Source organism: Trichoderma breve, chromosome 3 (assembly GCF_028502605.1).
Source record: "Trichoderma breve strain T069 chromosome 3, whole genome shotgun sequence".
NCBI classification, from domain to species: Eukaryota; Fungi; Ascomycota; class Sordariomycetes; order Hypocreales; family Hypocreaceae; genus Trichoderma; species Trichoderma breve.
Window position 1 is genome coordinate 5180989 of NC_079234.1, and position 25068 is coordinate 5206056.

General features: G+C 51.0%; 6 protein-coding genes across 6 annotated transcripts; 4 read left to right on the forward strand and 2 right to left on the reverse strand.

Annotated features, from left to right (window-relative positions):
• Positions 1 to 996: 996 nt before the first annotated feature.
• Positions 997 to 2238, forward strand: T069G_05973 (glycosyl hydrolases family 16 domain-containing protein; the record flags this gene model as incomplete). The annotated part of the gene is made up of 2 exons (XM_056173183.1): positions 997 to 1973; positions 2031 to 2238. The coding sequence occupies 2 exons, from the start codon at positions 997 to 999 to the stop codon at positions 2236 to 2238; spliced, it is 1185 nt and encodes a 394-aa protein (XP_056030041.1).
• Positions 2239 to 4245: 2007 nt separating this feature from the next.
• Positions 4246 to 5940, reverse strand: T069G_05974 (bZIP transcription factor domain-containing protein; the record flags this gene model as incomplete). Its single annotated transcript, XM_056173184.1, has 4 exons — positions 4246 to 4517; positions 4583 to 5044; positions 5104 to 5320; positions 5770 to 5940. The coding sequence occupies 4 exons, from the start codon at positions 5938 to 5940 to the stop codon at positions 4246 to 4248; spliced, it is 1122 nt and encodes a 373-aa protein (XP_056030042.1).
• Positions 5941 to 11517: 5577 nt separating this feature from the next.
• Positions 11518 to 13813, forward strand: T069G_05975 (uncharacterized protein; the record flags this gene model as incomplete). Its single annotated transcript, XM_056173185.1, has 5 exons — positions 11518 to 11553; positions 11618 to 12898; positions 12962 to 13066; positions 13130 to 13655; positions 13707 to 13813. The coding sequence occupies 5 exons, from the start codon at positions 11518 to 11520 to the stop codon at positions 13811 to 13813; spliced, it is 2055 nt and encodes a 684-aa protein (XP_056030043.1).
• Positions 13814 to 16034: 2221 nt separating this feature from the next.
• Positions 16035 to 17553, forward strand: T069G_05976 (uncharacterized protein; the record flags this gene model as incomplete). The annotated part of the gene is made up of 6 exons (XM_056173186.1): positions 16035 to 16055; positions 16294 to 16298; positions 16382 to 16584; positions 16684 to 16788; positions 16872 to 16935; positions 17004 to 17553. 6 exons carry the CDS (start codon positions 16035 to 16037, stop codon positions 17551 to 17553), a joined length of 948 nt encoding a protein of 315 aa, XP_056030044.1.
• Positions 17554 to 18511: 958 nt separating this feature from the next.
• On the reverse strand, positions 18512 to 19914 carry T069G_05977 (isocitrate/isopropylmalate dehydrogenase domain-containing protein; the record flags this gene model as incomplete). Its single annotated transcript, XM_056173187.1, has 5 exons — positions 18512 to 18747; positions 18803 to 19523; positions 19584 to 19655; positions 19771 to 19791; positions 19864 to 19914. 5 exons carry the CDS (start codon positions 19912 to 19914, stop codon positions 18512 to 18514), a joined length of 1101 nt encoding a protein of 366 aa, XP_056030045.1.
• A 734-nt stretch (positions 19915 to 20648) lies between these two features.
• T069G_05978 (AAA domain-containing protein) lies at positions 20649 to 24700 on the forward strand (the record flags this gene model as incomplete). Its single annotated transcript, XM_056173188.1, has 5 exons — positions 20649 to 20875; positions 20927 to 23570; positions 23628 to 24161; positions 24218 to 24377; positions 24435 to 24700. 5 exons carry the CDS (start codon positions 20649 to 20651, stop codon positions 24698 to 24700), a joined length of 3831 nt encoding a protein of 1276 aa, XP_056030046.1.
• Positions 24701 to 25068: the final 368 nt, after the last annotated feature.

Sequence of the window (25068 nt, forward strand, 5' to 3'; positions counted from 1 at the left end):
TCATCTGCAACCGTGAGTATCCTGAATACGCCATGATCAACATGATACTTATGCACCTAGAGCTTAGCAGGCGGGGACAAAGAGGTAGGTTTGGAATAAAGGCACAATTGCTATAGGCTCGCTTTGTATTGTTCCGCCTTTTCGCGTCGCACGAGCAACAAGTAAGTACCTGAATAGTATTTCGTCGCGCGCCTTTTTTCTCGCAACTGTTGTGATGCAGCCTAGGCACCACTGCTACCTTAAAAATATCGGTAGTAAATGTTACAATGTTGTAGGGATGAAGTAGCCTGTATGTGTGTAATATGCAAGGAGCAGGGTGACGGGTGGGCAGATGGATGGGGCACTTTCAGCCTTGGGAGGGAACATTAATAATCCGGAATTTGATCTGATTTCTCTCGGGAAGACGGCAAGACGGAAGGTTAATTCATGCCCGGTTAGTGCCGTGTTCTCTGGAGCATTGTAACAGGAGGTAAAAGTTGATTAGTTAGTAGCAATAGCTGCTGATGCCAAGGGCCAAAAAAATGAATCCAATTTGACCAAGATGCTGCTATTTTTTAGCGCTGCTCTTGACAGCTCTCCAGCTCGAGCTAGTCCTCAAGCCTCACAAGATACAACGCTCAACCTCATCCAAAGTCGCTCCAGGGCTGCAGAATACGAGCCCATGCGACGACCCAACGGTGATCAGTTCACCTGCATCTCGTAAGTTGAAGAGCCCACATTACTGCATACATCTCATACGCAAATAGGCATGGACTGTAGATCCTTGCCATGGCTTCTCATCTCCCTTTTCCCGCCTTTCTCACGCTCTTTTTCTTTCTTTTTGACTAGTATGAAGCAACATGTCTTGATGCTACAAGGTAAAGCTTTTGGAAGCTATACGTATTGAAGCTGCATCCTTCATTTTTCGCATGCTCTCACCCTTTTATTTTTCGATTTCAATTCGGTTTCTTTTCTTCCTCCCATCAGTAAGCCGTATTTTTCCAACGGCTCATCAATATGCATTGGCCGCCACTCTCTCCCATCTCACCACTTGTAATCTCCATCCTCGTACCATCATGCATCGCCGCCGGCCAAGGCGAGAACAGTAGCCCCCAGCCTCTGCCAAATGGTGATTCCGTCTGTGAATGCTTCCTATCCAATGGCACGCAGCCCAGCTACTTCTCCAATCACATGTTCTTCGACTTTCGGAATCTGACCAAGGATGCCGGCGTCCCAGCGCTCATCACCAACGAGACTCTGGCAACGATAGCCCGTCCTACGAGCGAGTACTTTTCGGATGACGAATGGACGAGTGTCTGGCAGCTTCAAGGATGGAGCAATAGCGAGGGCAAAGGCAAGGGCCTGTCCGGGGCGGCGGCGGTCCTGATGGTCAACTCTCCAAGCAACGTGTACATCCAAAATAACAACGACAGCGATGCCGCATCGGACACGTACATGACACTGCGAACTCAGCGTCTTCCCAAGTTTCAAACTGCGGCGGCTTTCCAGACAAAGACGTCGGACTACCAGTTCCTGTCTCTGCGTATGCTGGCCCGAACAACCGGTGGCCCCGGAGCCGTAACCGCCATGTTCACATACCGAGATGCCACCGCAACATCCAACGTGCAAGAGGCAGACTTTGAAGTCCTGACTCGCGGTCCGCGGGAAAGAGTCCAGCTTACAAACCAGCCGTCCTTTGACAGCAATGGTCAGGTGAATCCGGATGCCACGCGCAACGTCACGCTGCCGGATGACATGATCTGGAGCCAATGGGCCGTGTACCGGCTCGACTGGACCTCGCAGAGCAGCGTCTGGTATGTAGACGGCCAGCAGCTTGCCAACATCACCTTTCAGGTGCCCCAAGAAGCCTCGGGCATCAACTTCAACGCGTGGAGCGACGGCGGAAGCTGGAGCGGAAACATGACTGTGTACGACCAGGCGAACCTGCAGATCCAGTGGATCGAGATGATATACAACACCTCCGCTCCGACGACGTCGACGACAAGGAGGAGGGATCCCAGTCACCTCTGGAGCCGCGATGCCGGCCCCAGGGGAGAACTGCTCCGGCGGCGAGACTCCTCTTCCCGCACCTGCAAGGTCGTGTGCAGCATCGACGACGTCGCGGAAGCGGGAGTCGCCACTATGCTGTGGAATAGTAGTAGCACAGCCACGCGGATGGCCGGTGCTGACGCACCAAATGGCATGGCATGGGCGTGGGCCCTGCTTGTTGGGAGTCTCGTCTGGCTCGTGGCCGTTTGAACGGGACCAAAAGGACCTTTTGAACCTTGCTTAGGCGCCCGTCGGTATGGATCAAGAGCCAGGCTGTGCCTGGACTGTGGATGAAAGACTTGAGAAACACGGGGTGTCAGGACATGGATGCAAGCGACACTGCCTCGGTTCTTAATACCGAGTGTTATACCGGTTGTTGAAGCAGCCCTTGTATACGGCTGGCTTGTGGGATGGGAGCGTAACATTTACGATATACGATACATTACTCACGACTTACGTCGACGATTTCACGTCATCTTCACATGTATACACTCTATTTACAACAGCCTCTTGCAGATGTAACACAACAGGGCCATCTGATATCAGTAGATGTTGGATGTGATTCCAAGTTCACCCATACAAGCCATTGTTCTCCTGCCATTGTCTCTCTTCAAAGCTGCCACTACTCATAGCCAGTCAATAGCATAAACTCTCAGATGAGATCACTAATACAGAAACATAAATCAACTCGTCTGTACCCGCTGTAAGACATACAACTTTCATGCACTTTTGTGTCGCCTCCAACAATCTTGTTCTGCATTGACAGGCCCCCTGAATCCTCACCTCTAAGCGGAGGAAATAGCACCCACTCCCTTGACAGGCAAATGTCCTGTTGATCTCTCACAACAAGGATCCATAAGCCTGCTTTCATATCCTGAGACCGCTCAATGTGCGTACGAGTACAGGGAATACCGTGGGAAGCACGGGGTAATATTACGGATCTGACCCGACACTACTCTCTACACCTGACCCCTGGTGACTCAGATCTGACTATCCCCATACGCGGACGCCTTCGCTCTCTTCACTCGTGATCCGACGGAGATACTGTACATAACTCGATACATACATATATATATTTATATATACTATTTAATATGTCACGCCGGCTTCTAATAGTAGTTGCGGTCTTTGTTGTTAGAGGACTAAGCCAGGCCAGGACCCACAGACCAAGTAACAACAACGTGGACATAACAGCTGGAACTAAACTTCATGACACATAACTACATAGACCAAAGCCCAAAGTAAGCTGACATGCGCTGTATTCGTTTAAAATCATCTTATCCAACCTCATGGGCCCTTGCTGTGGTCCCACGGAAACTTCCAGTCTCCTTTTTTCGATTTTTTTGTATCTCTTTTCCATGACCGCCAATAACATTCCATGATACATAAAAAAAATAAGACAACTTTTCATTACCATAATCCATAACCACCCCCTTTTTTTTCATCCTTATGTTAAAAATGCTGAGTAACACCAATCAGTGGTACAATGGGTATATCCACCACGTCGTCCTCCTCGGACCGGGCTTGTAAAAAGAATTGCCCAAAGACATGGCCCATGCCACCAAAGTGATGCTTCTTTACTTCGTACATCGAGGGGCTAGAGTTAAAACGTATAATAAAAATAATATTTGGGGGCCATGACTCAAATCATGCAATATGCGAGGCATAACCTTTCGGTAATCGTGATGTATTCCTTGTTTGAACAGCCTTTTTAGAGTAGTGCTAGTAGTTGTGTTTTGTTATTACCCTTAGTCGTAAGCCTTGGCGTAGCCGGGGTCGTTGGAACGAGCGGAGTTTAAACAACTCTACGAAACATCTCGATTCTCGTTCTCCACAACTCCGTCTTACGCGAAGCCAGGTACTAGGACCTAGGACCTGCCAGGGAAAGGGGGGGCCGCAAAGCTGCATCTCGTTCTTGGATACCGAGCGTTTGGACGAGCGTGTCATACCACCCTTGCCCAAGAGGTTCGACGGTTGGCCATCCACTTCAGGATACCGCGAGCCCACGCACCGAGTTTAGCCTTGAGATGGACGAACCATGCCATGCTAATGCACTCCCGAGAGCTAATGCTGAAGGAAGAAGAGAGAAAATGCATTTCAACTCTCAAGAGAGTGTAAAATCCGTCCCAGGAGGGACAAGACGACCTCCGTCGTATCACCGTTTCATAGGCAACGCCAACATCGTTAGGCTATCCGCGGAGGCCGTGTAATAGTCAATCACCTCAAGTGTGTCTGATCGAATTGAAACGGCTGATTCGGGAAAGCCATGCTAGCACTGAGGCCGAAGGGATCCCAGTCGGGTTGCTGGTCCAACAGCTGCGTCATTGAGGGATACTGGGAGCCGGTCGTGACTTGGTGTCCTGGCCCGGTGGAAGCTGGTGAAAGAAGCATCGGTTGTTGTTCGCCGTTGAAGCCGCCAGGGTATGGGCCGGGGCCACTAGGCGTCTCAATCTCTGAATCATCGACCATATCGGCTTCATATTCTTGCTCTATATAGCAAAGCATTAGTAAATAAATGGAAAAATTCACCTCAACTCTGTAGGTCTTGTCTTACCCAGTTGCTCAATATGATTCTGGAATGAGGGTGTCGGATAGAACGATGCACCAGAGCCCATCGCCCCGCGATTCCCAGTTTGCATCATTGGCTGCCTCGCTGAGGGCGTCGTGATGGAAATGGGAGTCATCTGCTGCCGGGATAGCCCAGAGATGGACCCTCTCATAGACATGGTATCAGAGGCCGCAGGAGAAAAGGCCGAGCTCGCGGTATTGGGGGAGTTGGCGTGAGATGAGGGCGCAGGTCGATTCTTTGGAGATGGCGCAGTCTTGTGAGGCTGTAGGGGCGGCGGAAGAGCGGTGCCGGGCTCAGTCTTGGGAGCAATGCTAGACTTGCGCGCATGGTGCCGGTGCATCATGGTGCGTTGAAGGGGAGGCGGCTGTACCAGGTTCTGTGGCATATGAGTAGGTGCCAAGTTGGGACTGCCGGTTTTGGCTTGAAGCTCGGCTTGGACATCGATGCCTTAAGAGTGAACAGCGTCAGTTAAGAGGTCATATAGAATATGTAGCATAACAACCTACCCTTCTCAAGAAGGATGCGCTCGAGTAGCGAGTTCTTGTAGCGGAGCATCAGACATTCTTCGGCGGCAGTGCGATGCGCAGCCTGTAGATTATGCAGGTTGGACTCATGGACACGAATAGTTTCCTCTAGTTGCTTAATGTACTCGGTGCGACGCTCGCGAAAGGCAGCCTGAGCTTGTCTGTTGCGCTGTTTGCGCTCTTCAGATGTCGCATAGATCTGGCGAGAGAGAAACCCGGGTTAGCTTGGACGCAGTGGTAGCCATGTCATGATGTTGTTGTCTTTAGGGAACATGGGGGTTTGAAGCGAGTTACCCGAAAGGGCAGCAGAACGCCATGACCACCCATGCGGCCGTCTTATAAGACAAGCCAGCATCGAAGTTATCGTTGGTAGTGCCAGTGTATATGTATACTTGTATACTTGTATACGATGGTAGTTGGCATCCTACCAGATAGCATGATAGCGTTGATAAGGGAATGGGTGTTGGCCCCTAGAAGGGGAGGGCAGAATGTGTAGTGTTGGGTAGAGTTGGATGAGTGAGGGGTAGTATTGGGTGAGATCCGAGATAGACTAGCAGCACTACTGCATCGTCGTCTGGTATTTATAAAAAGGAAAAGTCATGATGCTGGGAAGAGGCAGAGAGAGATAAGGAAAGTAGAGGCACTGACTGGCTTGCGGCCACCCTTTCGCTTGGGTTGCTGGCCATCTTGAGAGACGTTGATGATTGTGCTACCGCTGCCGGCAGTCATGGAAGGGATCTGCTCCCTCTCCGGAGTGGAACCAGTCGACTCCTCGCTCTCATCCCGGTGAGGGTTCGGCGGCTTGTTGTCGATGGACATCTTGTCGGCCATGCCTTGGGTAACGGCGCGGCGGCCCTTCGAGACGACAGCCGCGCTGCGGCAAGCGCCCCAGTGATTTCAAGAAGACAAAACAGCCGTCCCGGTGACGTCGTCGGGGGTGGGACGCCCGGTATCAGGGACAGCGGCGGCGGGCTATCAGAGGGATGGCCAGCCGACTCAAAAGGGCGTCTGTGGTTCGCCCAAGGAAAGCTGTTATCAACGAGTTTAGGCAGCGGGCGAATGCAATTGCAGGGTCCTCTGGGCGCAAAAAGTCGACCAGAGAGATAGGCGTTCGGCAGCGCGTCTGTGGCGCCTATGAGCGGCCGAGGATGCGCCTGGCGGGCAGAAACGTAAGAAAAACAGGAGCGAGAGATAAGGAAGCGTCGCCCCGAGCTTCCAGAAAGATAATTTGCAGGCTCCAAGAGGGTCAGTCGAAGATACAGAAGCTCGCAAAAGCTGGTGGGAAAAGGCGCCGCGACTTGTTTTATGTAATGGGAATTGCGAAGAGGGGAGCCAGCAGCGTCTCCGGCGGCGACATTTGCGCTGGAGCTGGCCCCCCGTCCTTTATGGGCAATTTTCCTACCAGCCCAGAACCAGAACTAGCCACAGCGGACGGGGTACAGCGTTTTAGGCTTCGCAGCGACACTTGGAGGCTTGCTGGCGACTGACTGGTGACTGCAGGGTCGGCCGACGACCCAGCGCAAGGTGGAGCGATGAGCGAGCTCGGCGCTGGCGTGGCCAGACAAGGCAAAGGATGCAAGAAAAAAAAAAAAACGAGCCAGCGGCCGGTACGAGAGATGGGGCCGGGGCTTGCAGGTCTGCGCGGGTACCTGTGAGACGTGAGCCGTGCAAGTTCTTGTCACAGCGCTCGGCGTGCGTTCTGGCTGCTTAGCCCGTGGCACCAGAGCGAGCTTGAGGCCCCGGTTCCGCGCACCGGCATCTCAGGGAGCGGAAACGATGCAAGGCCTGAGGCCGGGACAGGGCAGATGCGACCCGACACTCCGATGGCATCTGGAATTGGACCCCAGAGAGAGACAAAGAATTTACGTTATGACACCAACCAGTGCTAGGTACTTGCAACTCTCACGAACACGACACGGAAAACAAAGAGGCTGCGCCCTCGCATGTACTCGTACCGCCTGCTGGCTGGCAAGGCAAGAAAAAAAATTATTCGGCCAACCATCCATCTGCGAGTGGGTGTGCTGTGGGCTGTGGCCGGTTGGCTTTCGCCTCGATCCAGTCTGGAGGCTTTTCCCCAGCCGACGCGTCAGGTGGTCGCTCGGGCTAGAACTCCTTGGGAACTGTCTGGGCTAGGCAATGCTAGGGGCCCCGGGGAGTGGAATGGCCATCATCTGCTTTTCTTGCGCACTCCACCCTCTCTCTCCACCACGGCTTGCAGTTGAAATTTTCATCGGCTGGCCAAGTTGGAGTCGAGCGAGTCTCCTTGGTTGCTTGGCTCATGGGTGGGACCCCGCTTGGCTTGTGCTGCTCTCTTCTGCTTCTGCTGCACTCGCACTCGCAACTCGTACAGTATTGATACAATCCATTACAAGTAATGGCCGTGCCGCTGGCTTGAGCTGCCACGAGTACAGCTTTCTTTGTCGGCCATACTCCGTATCCTCCACCCCTTCCAAATGTCCGCCGCGCCGCCTTCAATTGTTCGCCATGCCTAGCTAGTCCATGCGTCGACAGTCCATTGCTGTGCAAATCCTGCCAGGGGTAACGGGCAACTCCTCTGCTGCAGCTCGGACACATTCGCCGCCAGCCGCAAGCCTCGTTGCTCACTAGCACAGCGCCGATGAGCGAATATTAGCATGGCTTGCATGGATGAGAAGGGAAACGAAAATATCGACCACCACTAATACCGTACCGTACTAACTAGGCACGAATACGTTGAGTACAGTACAGAAGATGACAGCGAAGAGAAGTGACATTGATCAGCAGCTGCGTTTGAACCACACCACCACGCAACAAAACCAGCGGCTCTAGTGCCGACTGGCTGCAGTATACCCCAACGAGACCTGGCGGGCCCACGATGCTGCCGCGGAAAGGAGAAGGCGACAAGATTTGCTTCAGGTAGAATGCTTGTACTCCGGTGTTCGTCCTTGGCAGGCTTGCAGCGGTTACGGCGAAGCTATTCGCAACTAACTCAAGCGGCCCCCAGCTGGCCTGCCTAGTTGCAAATCTCGAAACGCTCCTTGCCTGTTCAGGTCCTGTCTATTTCACGACCATCGAGGGCAATACTACTACGAGTATACGGAGTACATACGGAGTAATATCTGGTCTTTCTGGTTGTCGCGCAAAGCAGGTTCAGCACTCTGTATGGGTAACCTGGATTTTGCCCCGTTGCTTGGTTGCTCTGAAACGGGCTTACATGCTCGTACAGCAGAGCTGGTCTCTCCTCGGTTTAAGCTTAACCTGGTCTCACCACGCCCCTCGACGAGCATCTCGATGACATTGTGCGTGTCTTGCCTTGCCTGATGCACCCGCGGAAAACTAGCACTGCTGCTAGTAGTTGTTAGCAGGCAGCCCAGCACTGATCAGCCAGAGACGTCCACCATTCCACCCGAGACATGCAGCCTATTGGTTTCTGGCGAGGATTGCCCTGCTGCAGATCCGACGCCTCCTCGTTCGCGAGCCGTCACCAGGCTGCGAGTACGAGAACTCCATCAATTGCCAACTCACGTAGCCGTGATTAGCCTCAGAGTCTTCTCCAATAATGAATGCACGGCTTGGGATTGTGACGCGTGGTGTCGGAAGACGTTGTGCGTTGTCTCGGGACCGCATTGCCAGCGGTTATGTATATGCACGAGACTGCATGCGTCGTTGTGCCGGAGGTCCGGTCGAGGCGTCCTGTTGTCTTCATATTGGTCAATTCGTGGCGTTGTGGCTCTTAGTCTCACCGAACATCATCTCCTTTTCCTCGACCCCATTCTGGGGAGACTCCACGACGTTTAACTACTGTATGGGGGCAGAAAAGTAGTGTTCCCCTGACACGCACAACGTTCAGCCAACCATCTCGCAACAACCAAGCAAACTCCGCAATTGGGGCTGCCTTCTTACTCCAACGATGGTTCAGCTAGGACGGGCGCTCAGTACCACCAAGGATATCCCGGAACTCTTCACCAACTCTTGAGACAACCGTCGACAACCGCAGTCATGTGGTGAGGCTGTGGCTTGCCGACCTCATCAAAGAAGCCCCCAAAAGTTTACAATGCCCGCGTGATCGGTGTAACGGGCGAGGGCGGAGAGGCAGACATAAAAATGTCTTTGCCTCTGGATCATTCCGAGCAAGCAGCATTAGTGTCCTAGCCCAATGCTGATTTCAGATCCAACCGGCTCACGGCTAGACATATCATTGACGTTGCGTTCAAGTATGTAAGCGCCGTCACTCTTACCACCACGCAAGGATCATGTTTCGAGTAGTAATTCCGCTGATAATGCCTGCCAAAGCCGGATGCCCTCTCTCTCCTCCCTTGCAAAATACGGAGCGCTTCATGTCAAACATCCCGTCAGCGCCACAAAGCCATGGGATATCAGCTTCCAAAATGCCAGCCCCCAGGTCCCAAGGGCTAGGTCATCCCAACTTGAGCGCCACCAACTTTTCCCCAGCTTCCTCGGAGATGTGCCAATCAGCTTCCCCATCAAGCAAGATTGTCTCTCGGCTGTCGGAGCTAGCTCCAAGAGGAGTTCGCCGCTAACGCAAGAAATCGCAAAATCATTGCAAGTTTGTCCAAGTTGCAGAATTGCCGAGTAGAATTCATCCAGTTTTGAGGGAGGTGAGCCGCTGTCCACCAAACTTTGAATGTGCATAGTGTGATGGTGGTCAGGCGATGAATAAGCGGCCTACAACAGTTGTGAAGCAACGATGTGCTCCCTCCATCTTGAATCATGGCAGCCAGTGTCCGGCATGACCTCAGTTCCAATTGGTGACACGCCGAGCTGAAAAACGGTACGCATCAAGATCTCTCTCTATACATTACTTGGCCGAATTGGCATCAAATACTTTGTGAAGGGATGCCCATATATACGACACGAGAAAAGTAAATAAAATGACCTAATTCGACCACGCCGCTCTCCCTAAATAATAAAAGACCACACCCGTTGCCGCCATCCAAAAATCCTACGGCCGTCATCGATGTGCATGGGAACGAAGATCATCTTTTCCTGGCTGTTGGCGAGCTATTAGACGCCACCTTCTCATAGCCTGCACAACGTTTTCGTCCACCCCAACCGCCCTTCGCCGACACTTGGGACAGATTTGGATATATCCCATTTTATACAGTCGCTTACCGAGAACGGATCTGGTCATCCGGTGAGAAAATAATCATCGGGTCCGGCGGATGTCACGGCATTCGAGCTAGAAAGAGCCTTTCTCTAGTGTCATCACCGTCATCACCTGGCAGCTACACATGGTCCGCAAGGCGATTTCTGGAAGGATTCTAGCGCAGCACATCGACAAAGTAGCGCTCCGATTTTCGGGTCGGAGTGCGGAGGACTCCGCAGTGTCGTGCTTTTCTGGGGGGCTCTTTTCGGTCTCGAGGAGAGCATGATTGGGTGGCTGATGAATTGCCTAAAGTCCTAGAATGAGCGCTTAGGAATTGACATGCAATGCATCTCAACAACGCCTGTCACTGTCTGTCGCTGTTCTTCGCTGTCCGACGCCCTCGAAAAGGGAACTCCGCAGCCTCGTATTTCGCTAGATCAAGGGAGCCTGCGCTTGATTCGCAGGAGACATAAAGCATCCATGATCTTTTATAGAGAGCAGGGTGCACAGCAAAGAGGTCACTCAATTTGAGCTCCTGCAAGTCCATATACCACTACGGAGTAGAAACTGTTTTGTCGCACCCATAGCAGCTGCTCATACCAGGAAGATGCACATTGCCCGTGAACATATTGGCGATGAAAGTTGTACCGTCGAGGAATAAAGGTCTCATTTAAAAAGAGAAAGAAAAGAATCTCTAATTCCTTTTTCTTCTAGGTGGTTACTTTTGTTTCCTTTCTTCTCTCTTCTTCATCTCTTTTGCATAGGCGGGCAATCAGATGCTTTAGGTTGCTGCTCAGTCAGCCGTTGCCTAGGCAGCTGCTCAGTAGTACCGGACATTTTTCAACACAAAAGGCGGCCAGCATCAGCGCAAGGCTTAGCACATCATGAGATCTGTGATAAAATCGATCTCAGATAGACGACAATGCGATTTGATAATAGATCCTGTGATTGACCATGTGATTAATTCGCCGATGCGTGCGCAAACGACGTATGAGAGCTCACGTTATTTCCCCATAGAATCATCATACAGTGTTAATTGGGAAACTCTTGTGCCGTAATCTCTCCAACTGATACTGTGGGCCCACTTTGTGCCCTTTTTTGGAGCTTGGACAACAAGAAAGTAAACAAACCCCCGCTGACTACAAACTCGTGCCATTTGTTTTCATGTCATCACCTCCCACCAGGAATCCATCACGACATTCCTCGCCAGGTCTACAAGACATTTCACCAACCAGCTGCGTTGCCCAAAGTACTGCTATCAATACCCCCTTACCCTGCAGTTTTAGCCAGATTCGAGCGCAATATAGACCATGTCTACTCCGCGCCGCTCAGCTCGGCTTGCTAAGGTGAGATTTTCCATGGTTAGACACATTCTGAAAAATCGATTGTGGCCTAACAACATTGGTGCAGAGCAATCCCATGCTGGAGCCGCCTGTCGAGCTGGAGCTCCCAACTGTAATCGAACGTGTCGAGCCCGTCAAGCGCCAAACACCCAAGAGAATCACTCCCAAGAAAATGGAGGCCTTTGAGACGCCAGCAACGCCCGCGAGCCATGCTGTAAAGCCCCCTAGCACAGAGATGCACCCCAGCAAGTTCCACCCAACTACCGCCGAACCATCGTCTGCCCTTAGATTGGGCTTCGCAGATATTGAAGACACACGACGGCGCGATAGCTCTCATGGAGCAGGCCTTCAATCCACCCCGTCCAAAGTTGGCGGTGTGCCATCTTCTGCTTTCACTCTTCGTGTGCCTGCTGGCACCACTGCCAACCAACTGGGCTTAGGGGCTGAAGCCCTGCGTGTTTTAGAGGGCCTCAAGGAAAAGGCTGCCGAATACAAAGCCGATCTCATCGCCAACAGAGGAAACGACTCATCGGCCGCGTCCACCGATGCCAATGGCCGCACAATTGCTAAGCCAAAGGGAAAATCGGGAAGGTTTAGTGCGGCTCATATGGCTGAATTCAAGAAGATGGATTCCATTGAAGGACATGCCTCCGCTTGGAGAGCACAAGAAGGAAGATTCGTTCCCGTTGTCAACCCTGGCATTAAACGGTCTCTATCCAAGGCCAACCTGGACACCCCTCAGAAAAACACAAAGCAGACTGAAAGGGTACTGCCAGCTACTGAACCGAGGAAGCGCACATCGGTGATGGAGAGCCTCGGACGATTTTCTGCCAAGAGACTGGGCACCAAGGCCCCTGTTAGCGAAGACCAAGTCTCTGCAAAGGACGAGCAGCCTTCGCTTTCGGCCAAGAGAGTAAAGAAGAGCGCAGAAGACGACGCTTCGACAACCCGCCCGGTGTCGCGGGACACGATGTCGGTTCCTCGCCCGTTCTCCAGCGTCAAGAAGCCTGCCGCTTCTAGAATTGCTCGACCTAGCCTTTCTCGCTTGATGAGCCCGACAAAGTCATCCATCGGTCGCTTCACTAGCCCTGGAAAGTCTGAAGCGGCACCTGCTGCTGTTACATCACTGCCGCAGCCAATCTGCAAGCTACAAGGCGAGGCCAATGAGGCCAAGGAGCTGAAGGAGTCGAAGGGACCGAAGGAACTCGTGAAACCCAAGGAGCTCATGACTCTCAAGGAGCTCAAGGAGCCTAAGGAATCTAAGGAGCCCAAAGATACGAAGGTATCTGAAGAGTCCGAGGAGCCCGAAGAAGCCGATAATGTTACCGACACGCCTATGAGGCGATCGGTGATGAAGTCCGTATTCGGAAGCAGCATATTCTCGCCTAGAAGACGGAGTGCTATCCCGCAGCCAGTCAGCACCACTGCGCAGACGCCGCCAGCTTCCTCTCGCTTCTCCAATCTGAACATTACCCGACTTGCTGCCACTCAGCCCACGAAGAAGTCTGTCAAGCATGTCACTTTTACACCAGAAGTTACGAGAACCATTTTTGATCCAGACTCTCCATCGCCTCACAAGTCGAACACTACTAAGAAGGCTTTGGAGCGCACTGAAGTCGAGAAAGCCCTGGAAGAAGCGAAATCATCGGGCGATATTGCTTATCCCGATTTGTCCAGCTACAAGCATCTGCTTGACTCCAGCACTGAGGAGGCCATCAAATCTCCTTCTCCTTCAGTTCCAGGCAGATTTACGTTCCGAAGTGATCACACAATCAAGTTTGGAAACCCATCGCCATCCGGCTTTGGTGCCTCTCCCGGCCAGTCGAGCGTGCGACATGTGCGCAATTCTATTAAAGCCACATCGGATATGCCCGGCAGCTTTCCTGATCCAGTTTCGCCGAGCTCCCACCCCGATAAAGAGAACACAGCGCCTTCTCCGGCCAAGGTGCTTCCAGGAGTTCCACACGGAATGGCCAACAAGAAGCGTCATCGCGCCAACTCGATTGAAGGAGACGCTGACAAGGAGGCAGCTGATCGTGCCGGGAAGAAGGTCAAGAGTAGCCACGTTCCTGAGGGACAGGCTTTGATGGCTCCTCGTCTTCTGGGTAAATCACCCTCTATCTCCGCCAGCGCAAAGAAAGCCGGCAAAACCCCAGCTCGTCCCATTATTCGAGCTGTTAGCTCGGCATCGACTTCGAAGAAGAGACCAACGCTGAGCATGAGCCGCCTTAACATGCTTGCCCGCCCAAAGAACCGCGGTTAGGTAGCCAGATGGGCGCTACGAAGGAAATTGGGCGAGCTTCCGCTCAGCCAAGCTCCTAGTCGGCTGGAGACTACTCCCTCCTGCTCTTCTTGCCGGGATTGAGTGCAGTCTTCCAGGCCGAATGGGACGTGGTTTAACATGGTGGTTATCTTGATATATTGCCGGTTTGGCGTTGGAGACTGCATCTTTTGGTTGATGCTTTTGCTATGATGAAGGAAACGTCGCAATGTATAATGGTATCCGGCGCTACGGATCCACTGGCGTTTTGATACGATTGTTTATACCTTGACGGATCTGAATGTGGCTGGACATGGCCTCTGTTGAGAGCGACACTTTGCTCTTTCTTCTTTGTTACTTGGCTTGGCGCAGGAAAGGGAAATGGAACGAATAGGGGAAACCATCTTTTGTTTGATCGTTTGTTTGTTTGTTTGAGGTCAGGGCGACAGGAAGTCGACTTGTGTACAAGTAGTAACGCATACATTGTTGCTTTTGATGCCCGAATTGCTTTCCTGTTTGCTTCGCGTTTGTTGAAGTCATCTATCGTGATGCCACCTTGTGTAGTGATTGCTATGTTTTCTTGTAACATAAGAAGTAGCGATACCTTTCAAGTGTTCAGTATTGATAAATCCTCTAAATGGTTTATGTACGCTCTCCGCTTCAGATTTCTGTAGAAATTGAATTGGCAATACCACCGAGAATTCTAGCTGCCATCATCTGTTCTTGTTTTCCCAATTCGTGAGACTGGTTTCACTGACTTACACAGCCTCCTCCAATCGTTGTCTGTATTACTCCACCTGGAAAGCTCTCAATCAATCAATAGATCCAAATTGGATAGGATATCATGCAATGGAAAGAAAGCACGGGACTGATCTCCATACTTAAAGCATCAAAATCAGTGCACGCCAGTCCGGTGTATTCTTCCCCCCTTGATATATACGACTGCAATATGCTACCCTAGGCAAGCTCTCGGCTGGTAAATTTCGAATGTTTTTTCGTGAGCTCCAATGGAATATATGAAGCTTGCCATGTGCTCTGTATGCGGTCCTCTTCTATCTGCCGTTGCAAAAGGCATGAATGACAAGCTTCGTGCCAGCTCTTTGTGGTGTTGTTAACCTGTAACAATACATATGTAGTTCGCTTTCATCCTTAATAAGCAGAGCAACTATTACAGCTTCCCTGGGAAAGGATTTACGGTTTGCGGTTTGCTCTCTTTGGCACCACTAACTTGATCAGCAGGCCTACCTGTACAGTGCCAATTCACATCCAGAGTGTTACTGCATCGAACGCCCTGAGAGAAGGCGGCATGAAGGCACGTATTGATGACGTGATCATGATACCTGGGTGGGCCACTGAGGTTCTCAAGCAATTACCAGCTCAGCTTGCTTGCTGCTGCCACTTTAGCTGTGGGCGGAAGTACCTACCTCTGCTATGAGGTAGCTCCTGCCTGCGGACCGACACCAGGCCAACAGCAGTACCGGCACAAGTACCTCGGGGCCTAGCGCAGTTTCAGTGGGCGGAAGCCCTAGTTTGTCCCTCGGCTGCGTCGTAGCTCAGCTTGTATCTCCCTGTAGCTCCAGCTTGCCACGGGTAACCCAGTCTCCGGATGCGGGATCAGATTCAATGGCGCAAGCAAAGAGACTTTTGATTCGCCTCCAAAGCCGGCCATGTAAAGGACCTCTGAAAGAATAGAATGCTCGTGGCCGCCTTCAGCTGAAATGCGCTCAATGCTGGACAATGCGAGCTGAAGCCGGTTGCGAGTGCTGAGTTACTCAGCGGCTGTTAGCTAGACTGTACGACTTGGTACCTGCTGCACTAACGGCCCAGCGCCCCGGAGCCCTAACAGCGCAACCACAAAATATTTCACGGGAATTAAGCGAGCCCCCAAAACAAGCGTGCTAGCGCCTGCTGGTCGCTTTTTTTTTCTTCGGAGTGGGCTGGCGCAGCACAGAAAAAGCATACAGTAGAGAGAGTTTGCCCGCATTGAGCAGGCAGCGGAACCCCCCCCAAACAGGGCCGGATCGTGCATTTTCTTCAACTGCATCAGCAGCACACCAGTTTTCCGGACCTCGCTCTGGTGCTTCTCCTCCTTCGCAAGAAGAAATAGAAAGACCGACTTGCGCGCCAGGAGGGCCATGCGATCTTAAGACGTCGTTACCCCCCCACAAAGTAGCAAAGACTACCCTCAGCGCCGCCAGTACTGTCCAGCACCCAAGCGACCAACATGTCACAGGTCGCCTCCCAGGTATGCATATTGCCTTGCATCCCGTCCCCTTTGCAATTCGTGGCTTGGCCGGTGTCGAGCTGCCGTCAGGCGTTGTTGAGCTTGAGCTACACACATCGCGCCGACGGCTGGGCTGCCTCGCTGTCTCGAAATAGAGACACTGAGCTGATGCCGTCGTCGCAATATTTCGCTCGGAGCCGCTCTTTCTTGTATTTTTCCAATTTTTGTGTTGCTGGTGCTGACTGCCGCTTTGCTATAGAACCGGTTCGCCTACCTTGGTACTGACGCCCCTCCTCCCGCAAATTTTACTTTGACCCTCACCCCTCCAACGAACCCCGCCGCGATAGAATCGTTAAGCGCAGGTCACTGACCGAAGTTTTCCCCCCTGCAGGCAACGACTCCGATGGCGAGGAGAAGCCCGTCGTCCCTGTCAAGACCGTCGACAAGGCCACAACCCGCACTACTAAGCGCAATGTCGAGCCTCAGGCCCCCCAGGCCCCTGTGAGGACTGGCGGCAACCGCCGTGGTGGCCCCGGCGGAAGCGAGGGCGGTAAGTTGCCCTGTCTCAGTCCCTTGGTTCGGTGGCGCTGCCGAGGTCGTGGCGCCGTCCGGCAGATGTGAGGTATTGATGCTAATTGCCGACATGCAGCTTTCCGTGACCGCGCCGCCGGTCGGGAACGCAACCAGGGCCGTTCCACCGAGGAGACCCCTAGAGATGGTCCTCGTGGTGGCCAGGGTGCTCGCGTCCGTGGTGGTGAGTGAATTTGAATTCCATTTAGAATCCTTTTCGAGGGATTTTGCGGCACTAGCCAAGTATTTATACTAACACGGGACAAGGACGTGGCGGACGATTCCCCCGTGATCGTGACGACAGACATCCTCACAAGTCCGGTACCACCACGTAAGTTTTATGTCTCTCTGGCTACCTCCTTACCAGCTATGTCATACTGACTATTTTCTGCTTTCAAGTGGCTCCGATAAGCAAGCAGCTCAGTCTTGGGGTGCCACCGAAGGCAATGCCGAGCTTAAGGACGAGCAGGCCGGTGAGGCCATCGCTGAGTCTGAGAAGAAGGATGAGCAGCCCGAGGAGGCCGCTGAGCCCGAGGAGCCTGAGGACAAGAGCATCTCCTACACCGACTACCTCGCCCAGCAGGCGGAGAAGAAGGCCGCCCTTGAGTCTGAGCTTAACATCCGCTCCGCCAACGAGGGTAGCAAGCTCGACAAGAAGTGGGCCAACGCTAAGCCCCTCGAGAAGGAGGAGGATGACTTTATTGCCGCCTCCGGTGGCAAGAAGCAGCGCGAGCGTGAGCGCAAGGTGAAGCAGACTGTCGACTTCGACCCCCGCTTCGTCGAGCCCGAGCGAACCCGTGGCGGTGGCCGTGGTGGCCGTGGTGGTCCTCGTGGAGGCCGTGGCGGCGAGCGTGGCCGTGGCGGAAACTTCCGCGGTGGACGTGGTGGCCAGGGCGCTTCTATCAACACCAGCGACCAGTCTGCCTTCCCCAGCCTCGGCGGCAACTGAATTGCCTGCGACTCATGAAGTCCTCAAAGACCCTTTCCTTGGCTGATGGACTGGGCACTTTATCTCGCTTCCCACATCTAGAGAGAAAAGAAAAAAATCCCCAATGTGTGTGGAGGACGCTTAAGCCTTTTATGTTTTGATAGTTGATCAAAAAAAAGAAGAAAAAGTTTGACCATGTATTCTCGACGGTTTGGTCGTTCCGCTGGGTGTCGATGGGACTCAATTTTACAAATGGCTGAATTGTGCTGTATTCCCCCTTTTCCTAAGTCTCCTTTTTTTTTTAAACTTAGGTATATTTGCACACCAAGTGGTTTCCCCTCCTTTCTTTCCCCGTACTTAGGGAAGGAATGGGGAGAGAGAAAAAACGGAAAAGAAGTTAACGTTATTTTTATTCTTTTTCCCTTTTTTGAAATTGACGTTGCGGAGAGTGAGAAGTGTCTTTGATACCCCCCTTTTCTCTGTTTCCGCTTCGCCGGTGAAATGGACTCCATGGGCCAAGGCTACGCCACACTTTATGATCTCTCGTTTGCTATCTCAAAGTGGTCTTTTGCAAGAATTTGAGTTTTAGTAGGCTGGATGACGGAGCTAGGCCTTCAGTTAGGCGTCAAACGATGCAATCTATGAGAATCTTGTAGCCTCTCGTACTGCCGTAACAGATCGTATATATCGGGTACAAAGGTTACTACTACACAAGAACGAAGAAGCCTGTTAACGGATTGCGTTACAGTTTGTAATTCATATACGGCCATTGTGTATAACTGGCTATCTGGCCTATGGCCTTATTGTGACCCTCATTTTCTCTGCAAGAGTATCCTTATCATCGTAAATGCAAATATCAGCCGTTGCATATATATTCCCATAGTTCCCCAAGCAAACAACATTCAGTTTCATCTTTTTTTTAGTCCATTTTAGATCTCGTTTTACGTTTTTTCTTTTCATAAGCTAGTCAAACAAGACTTTACGCCTTGAGGACCTTGACAAGCTCCTCGACGATCTTGTCGCCGGCCTCCTTGGTGCCGGAGCTGCCGCCCATGTCCTTTGTCCTCAGACCGCCGTCAATGGCGTTTCTGACGGCGGCCTCGACGGCCTTGGCCTCCTTGGGCAGGTTGAGAGAGTATCTCAGCATCATTGCCACGGACAGGATTGTGCCGATGGGGTTGACGATGCCCTTGCCGGAGATGTCAGGGGCAGAACCTATTCCATTCGATTAGCTTTGTAAGAAACAGATAAGTTGGGATAGTTAACGAACCATGTATGGGCTCGTACACGCCATTGCACTTAGACTTTCCATCAGGAATGCCGGTCAAGCTGGCACTGGGCAACAAGCCAATGCTGCCGGGGATCACACTGGCCTCATCGCTGATGATGTCACCAAACAGATTGCTGGTTACAACCACGCCGTTGAGGCCACGAGGGTTCTTGACCATGATCATGGCAGCACTGTCGATGAGCTGGTGCTCAATCGTCAGATCAGGGAATTCTTTAGCAAACGTCTCCGTCATGACCTTGCGCCACAGCCGGCTGGTGGCAAGGACATTGGCCTTGTCCAGCGACCAGACCTTGGTCTCGCCACGGCCGCGAGCCAGGAAGCCGGCCAGGCGAGCCACACGCTCAATCTCAACTCGGGAGTAAGGCTCGGTGTCCCAGGCACTGCCAGAGCCATCATCTTCTTTTCGGTCACCGAAGTAGATCCCTCCAGTTAACTCTCTGACAATGACAAAGTCTGTGCCGCGGCACACCTCGGCCTTGAGAGGAGAGTACTCGACGAGAGCTTCGGAAGCGAAGAAGCACGGGCGGAGGTTTCCGTACGTGCCCATCTCCTTTCGCAGCCTCAGGAGGCCCTGCTCTGGACGAACAGCACCGGTACCCCATTTGGGACCTCCGATGGCGCCGAGGAGAACGGCGTCGGCGGCATTGGCGGCGGCGAGAGCTTCGTCTGTTAGGGGAGAGCCGGTCGCATCGATGGAGCACTGGGGAGATTCATGGTTAGCTTTGAGATTGAAAGAGGACGAGATAGAGAGTGAGCTTACGCCTCCTAGAAGATGATCTTGCAGGTTGAATTTGCCGGCGCTGGGACTGTGTTGCTCAATGGCCTTGAGGACCTAAGCCAGTGTAACCAAAAGTCAGCGTCGACGTCATGAGCAGAGCTAGCAAAGCGCGGGAAGATGATGCAGTGCGATGCGATACGTCCGTGGAATAGCTTCAGTTTGCACGAACCTTGATTCCCTCAGCTACAACCTATATTTCCAGAACAAACAAGACATCTGGTCAGCATAAATATCTCCAAATTTCGAGGGATACAGGCCATACCTCAGGACCAGCATGGTCTCCCGCAAACACGACAATGTTGTGCTCCGCCATCGTATCTAGAAAAAACGGTCGTTTGTGATTTCAAAGGATAAGTGACTGAATCAAATAAAGAGTAAGAGGATTAGAAGGAGATAGGATGAATTGTTTTAAGCTTTTCTGTCGTTGAGAATTGGAGAAATTGAGAAAGCAGAGTGGCCTAATAAGCAATCAAATACCAAAAAGTATAGCTCCTCTGTGCCGAAGTCGGAAGGCCGACACACGGAGAGCTCGTCTGCCCCGCTTTCGGGTGGCTTTGATTTGCTCGGCTTCAAAGAGATAGAAACTACAAAAGTTGCTGTGCTGTGCGATATGGAATTGGCTGGAATAACATGAAGATTGTCACAGGCTTTTTTAGATAATTGGGCCGGGAATAGCCAGGATTTGCCTTGAAGTGCCGAGAGGGATCGACTTGGAACCTTTTGTTACTGCTGGTCATTTCTATGGTGTTGCGGGGTTGGCCAGATAGCAAAGCAGCAGCAATCATAGGTAATTGGCAGCTCGGCATGTACTTTGTAGGTAGTCTCGAGGGTAAATACCGTAGGCACGCATTACAAAGGGTGCATTTGAGCCTCATTAAACATTGATGTATACAGGTAGTTTAGGCATCAGCCAACCAGTGATCGCCGAGTCTCGTGACGCTCCCAGCCTCGCGTCTCTCCTGGGTGTCAGTAATTTTGTCGAATCTCATTGAATACATGTCATTGCACCCACCAAGATTCAGCAACACTGCCCTTTTCTTGTCGAGCATGCGTCGATTTAATATCAGCAGCAACACATTTTACAGCGATGCCCACATTAGCCAGGGGGACATGAACTGGCGCCAACCGGCTCGACCTGCCGTCTGCCGTGTTCCTTATTTCCGTAATAAAAATCTGGTCGGTCGTCCAGATCTCATGAATGAGCTCAACAGGCTCCTACCGCAGGAATCAACAGGTTACCGTAGTGCTGCTCTCTGGGGTAGAGCCGGGTCAGGGTAAGTATCGGCGTCCACGTCTCGGTATACATAGTTATTCAAAAAGCACAGGAAAACGCAGCTTGCGCTCGAATATGCATATCGGCGATTTGATAATGATAAAAACTGCTTTGTGTTTTGGGTAAATGCTGAGACTCAGGGAACTTTTTTACAAGATTTTGAATCTATCGGGCAAACATTGGATATATTCAAAACATACCTCACAACCATAGATCTATTGAGGGCTGTCCGCGATCAAATTGAAGCACTGCCAAAGTGGGTGCTTATCCTCGACAATGCTGACGACTTGCGACTGCTTGGCGTTAATCAAGAAGCAGAGCAGATAAGGAACTTGATTCGGTACATTCCTCGGGCATCCAATGGAACAGTGTTGTGGACCTCTCGCGATGCCCATATTGCAGGGACACTTGTACCCCCAGCACAATGCATTGAGGTTGCAAGCATGACATCCAATGAAGCGAAGGAGCTCTTGAAAAAAACCAGAAATCTGAGAAAGAGTACAGAAGAAGTACAAGAAGTACAAGAAGAAGAAGTTGAGACCGCTGCCTTGTTAGAGAAGCTTTTGTGGCTTCCGTTGGCCATCACGCAAGTCGGCGCATATATGAGACGGACATCAACATCAGCCAAGGAATATTTATATTTATTAGAGCAAGGCCGGAAAAGGTGGGATACTTTAGACGAGTACGACGAACATCGGAGGCTTCCTTTGCTCAAGCAGGCTGTAACCGATGTCAAGCAACCACCAAGCTGCCATTTTCTAGTTCCCATCAAACGGAGCCCATACTTCACTGGCAGAGAAGATCTTTTATGGGCCCTTCTAATGAGGATGCGGCCCCGTTTGGGAGATTTCGATGATTGCCAGAAGACCATTATTGAAGGCCCTGAGGGTATCGGCAAGACGCAGGTTGCCCTGGAGGCTGCCTATCGTCTCCATGCCAAGGATCCAAGTTGCTCTATCTTCTGGGTGTCAGCGAAAGATACAATAAGTTTAGAAAACTCTTACTACAATATTGGCGAAAAACTCAACATTGAAGGACTTGACAATGACGGAGCTAACATCAACCTGCTTGTGCGGATCGCCTTGGATAAAGAAATCAGCGGTCCTTGGCTCTTGGTCGTCGATGATGCAGATGATTTTGAGCGGTTGGGATTCACAAACTATCTGCCATCCTGTCTACATGGTTCAATTTTATTCATACAGCGGAAACTTAAGACAACAGCGAGGCCTTATATCCCAAAAGATAGCATCTTGCGCGTTGAAGAAATGGACTGTGGCGAAGCTCTCAACTTACTAAAAATTTGTTTGAAAGAAGCCCAGGAGACAGAATTTAGCGACATAAAGCAGTTACTTGATTTCTTGGATGATTTATCACGGAGTTACGAAAGACAGGGTCATTGGGCGGAAGCCCAAAAGCTGGGGAAAGAGCTCATAGAAGCTCATATGGTGATATTCGGAGATGAAGACAATGTTACACTGGAAATAATGGACGAAATGCTGCAGAGATATAAGAATCGGGGCCAGTGGCAGGATGCTGAGATTCTACAACTACGGATAATAGAAACTCACAAAAAGATCCTTGGGGCCGACAAACACACGGTTGCTAGTATTCGGAGTCTAGCATTCATAAACAAGAATCAGGGCCGACTTGAGGAAGCTGACAAGCTATATATATCGACAATCGGGACTCATGAAACGAAGCTTGGAAATATTAGCGAAAATATGTCTTTAACGAGCGAACCAGAAGACTTGGAAGGAGATTCTGGATATGCATCAGCGTCACGGCGAGCGACCACAACAGTGCCATCAGTGTCTGGCCTTCAGAATGATATCGATGATGTCACATCACCGGAGAAAGCAGAAGTGGAAAATGTCATATCAGTGTCAGTGGATGACGATGTTAGGTCTGTCGTTTCTGAAGGTGATGATGTTAGATCACAAATATCTGATGTCACCACCAATGAAGGAATGACTGGCAAAGCACTCATCAGGGCATTTCTAGCCGAGCAGCCACAGTTCAAAGCGTTATGTGAAAAAGCCTTGGCTAAAATGAACAGACACCGTTTCATTGAGAATATGAGTCGGTTACTCAGGTCATTCCACAAAGGGCTGGCAGCAGAAGCCAAATCCGAGGCCGAAAAGGTTGTCACCGGGCTGTTACGAAGTAAGAGAGGCAGGAGACGAATTAGCGAGCAGCTTGCAGCACATATTGATATGGAGCATGAAGAAACTCAAGATAAAATCGACTTGGAAATTTCTTCGTCAAAAATGCAGAATGTCGAGGACTGGCTCTCTCAAGCGATGAAGCCCTCCTCGATTGAGGATGTGGAACTCTCAGTCGATCTTCACCAAGACATAGAACAAGACAGCGATGCCATGGAGATGGATTCAGAAGATGGCAACGAGGCATACAGTTTCCCCTACATCTCAGAGCTGAAGGCATTTCTACTGGCTTCCAAGGCATTTCAAAGTCTTCAAGTGCAGTTCGCGTTGATGTTCTTGTCATCTGATTTGGGGGACGTGCTTCAGTCAATACCAAGGGAGAGCATCTGGCTATCACAAGAACAAGATGTCTCGATCTCGAACCGACTCAAGATATTAGTAGAGAACACTACTAAAGTGAGATGGAACTGGTGGCCCTTGGGCCAAGGGAAGCGAATGCTTAACCCTGGAGAGTCAAGGTTATTCTGGAGATGTGTAAGTACATTTATGTCATATATCTGCAAGTATAGGACGAATACTAAAGGAGAATAGACTTGTGGTGTAGAGCAGTGGGAGGAAATATCTCCAGAACAACGTGAATTTGTTGAAAGGATACTCGAGTGGTCGGATAATTGTCCCCCCTTGGCATCTCGATGCGCTGTGAGAAGGGTACAAGTGACGCTATTTTCTTCCATTAAAGGCATTCTACAATATGCAGGTGGACAAATTACCCGGCCATCACGAGCAGCTACTAGATATACTCCACAAGAAAGTAACTCTTCTACGCCGCCTGAGAACCAGCGACAACCACTCACAGGGGCGACTCCCCTTCAACAGCAACAAGGTCCGACGATTGGTCAGCAGGTCCAGGCGACTATCCCGGATCCTAATGACAGTCTTCAATGGTGGATATTATTTGGCGTCAGAGGAGCGCGGCGAACGCTGGTGCCGACCCAAATCCACGTTACTAGCCAGACAACAGATGGCCACATCTTTCAAGAGCTAAAGCGATGCTATATGATCTATCGAGGAAGGCTAAGACTATGGTTCTCAGTCTGGCGCTTAGAATACTGCGAAGTGGTAAAGGTACGTATGCAAAACTGAATCCAACCTGCGAGTTACTCTGTTGATATCATAGCTAGTTTAGCAGACTTACCCCTGACCGAATGGTTCGAGAGTACAGAGAGCTTCCATCTGATAAAGATTACCATTACGACCCTCGAGCTGGTGAACGGGATGTTAGAAACCCTCCTATTTCACCTCACCACTTCCAAACTCTCTTCTACGCCTGCCCCTCGCCATGTACTTGGCCTTTCCCTCACGATTGTATACCCCTGATTGCAAACACGGTGAACTTAGCCCGCATCCCGAAGCGAACAAGAGAATTCGAGAAAGATCAGAGCTCACCTATATGGGGCTTTGAAACCGTCTTTGCGGTTTCATTTAGCTACGTCCTTGCTTATCATCTTGTTATGGTTGCGGGACCACTCGTATTTTGGGGACTCTGGATGAAATTCCATCCTGACGACTTACAGAATGCTTCTGTGCCTATAACCGTCGTTATAGGTGCTCTGTCGTTGTTTTGGAGTGGCGCTGGAATACTGACAAGCAGAGAAAGGGAATGAAATTCGCATATATGTGTTCCTTTTTTGTATGAGTGATGACTGAAATAACAGCATGTACTGAAATGATGATACGACAGTCTTGATAGATAAGGAGGGATTACAACTTTATTGCCTACATGCTTGCCGAATCATGAACAATCTAAAATAGCGCTAGCTAGATGCTTAGTAGATATCACGAATGAATGAGAGATGATGAACGCCGTTGCTGGTTCAAGCATCATGAGAATGTTCCCTCTCCAGGATTACTAAGCTTCGATATTGGAATGCTTCAAGATCGACGATGCCTCCAAAGCTATAATAAAGATGGCGGGGTATTACGGACGGCTTCTGGTTCTGTCCTCAGCTTCTTATTGTATAGATACAAAGCC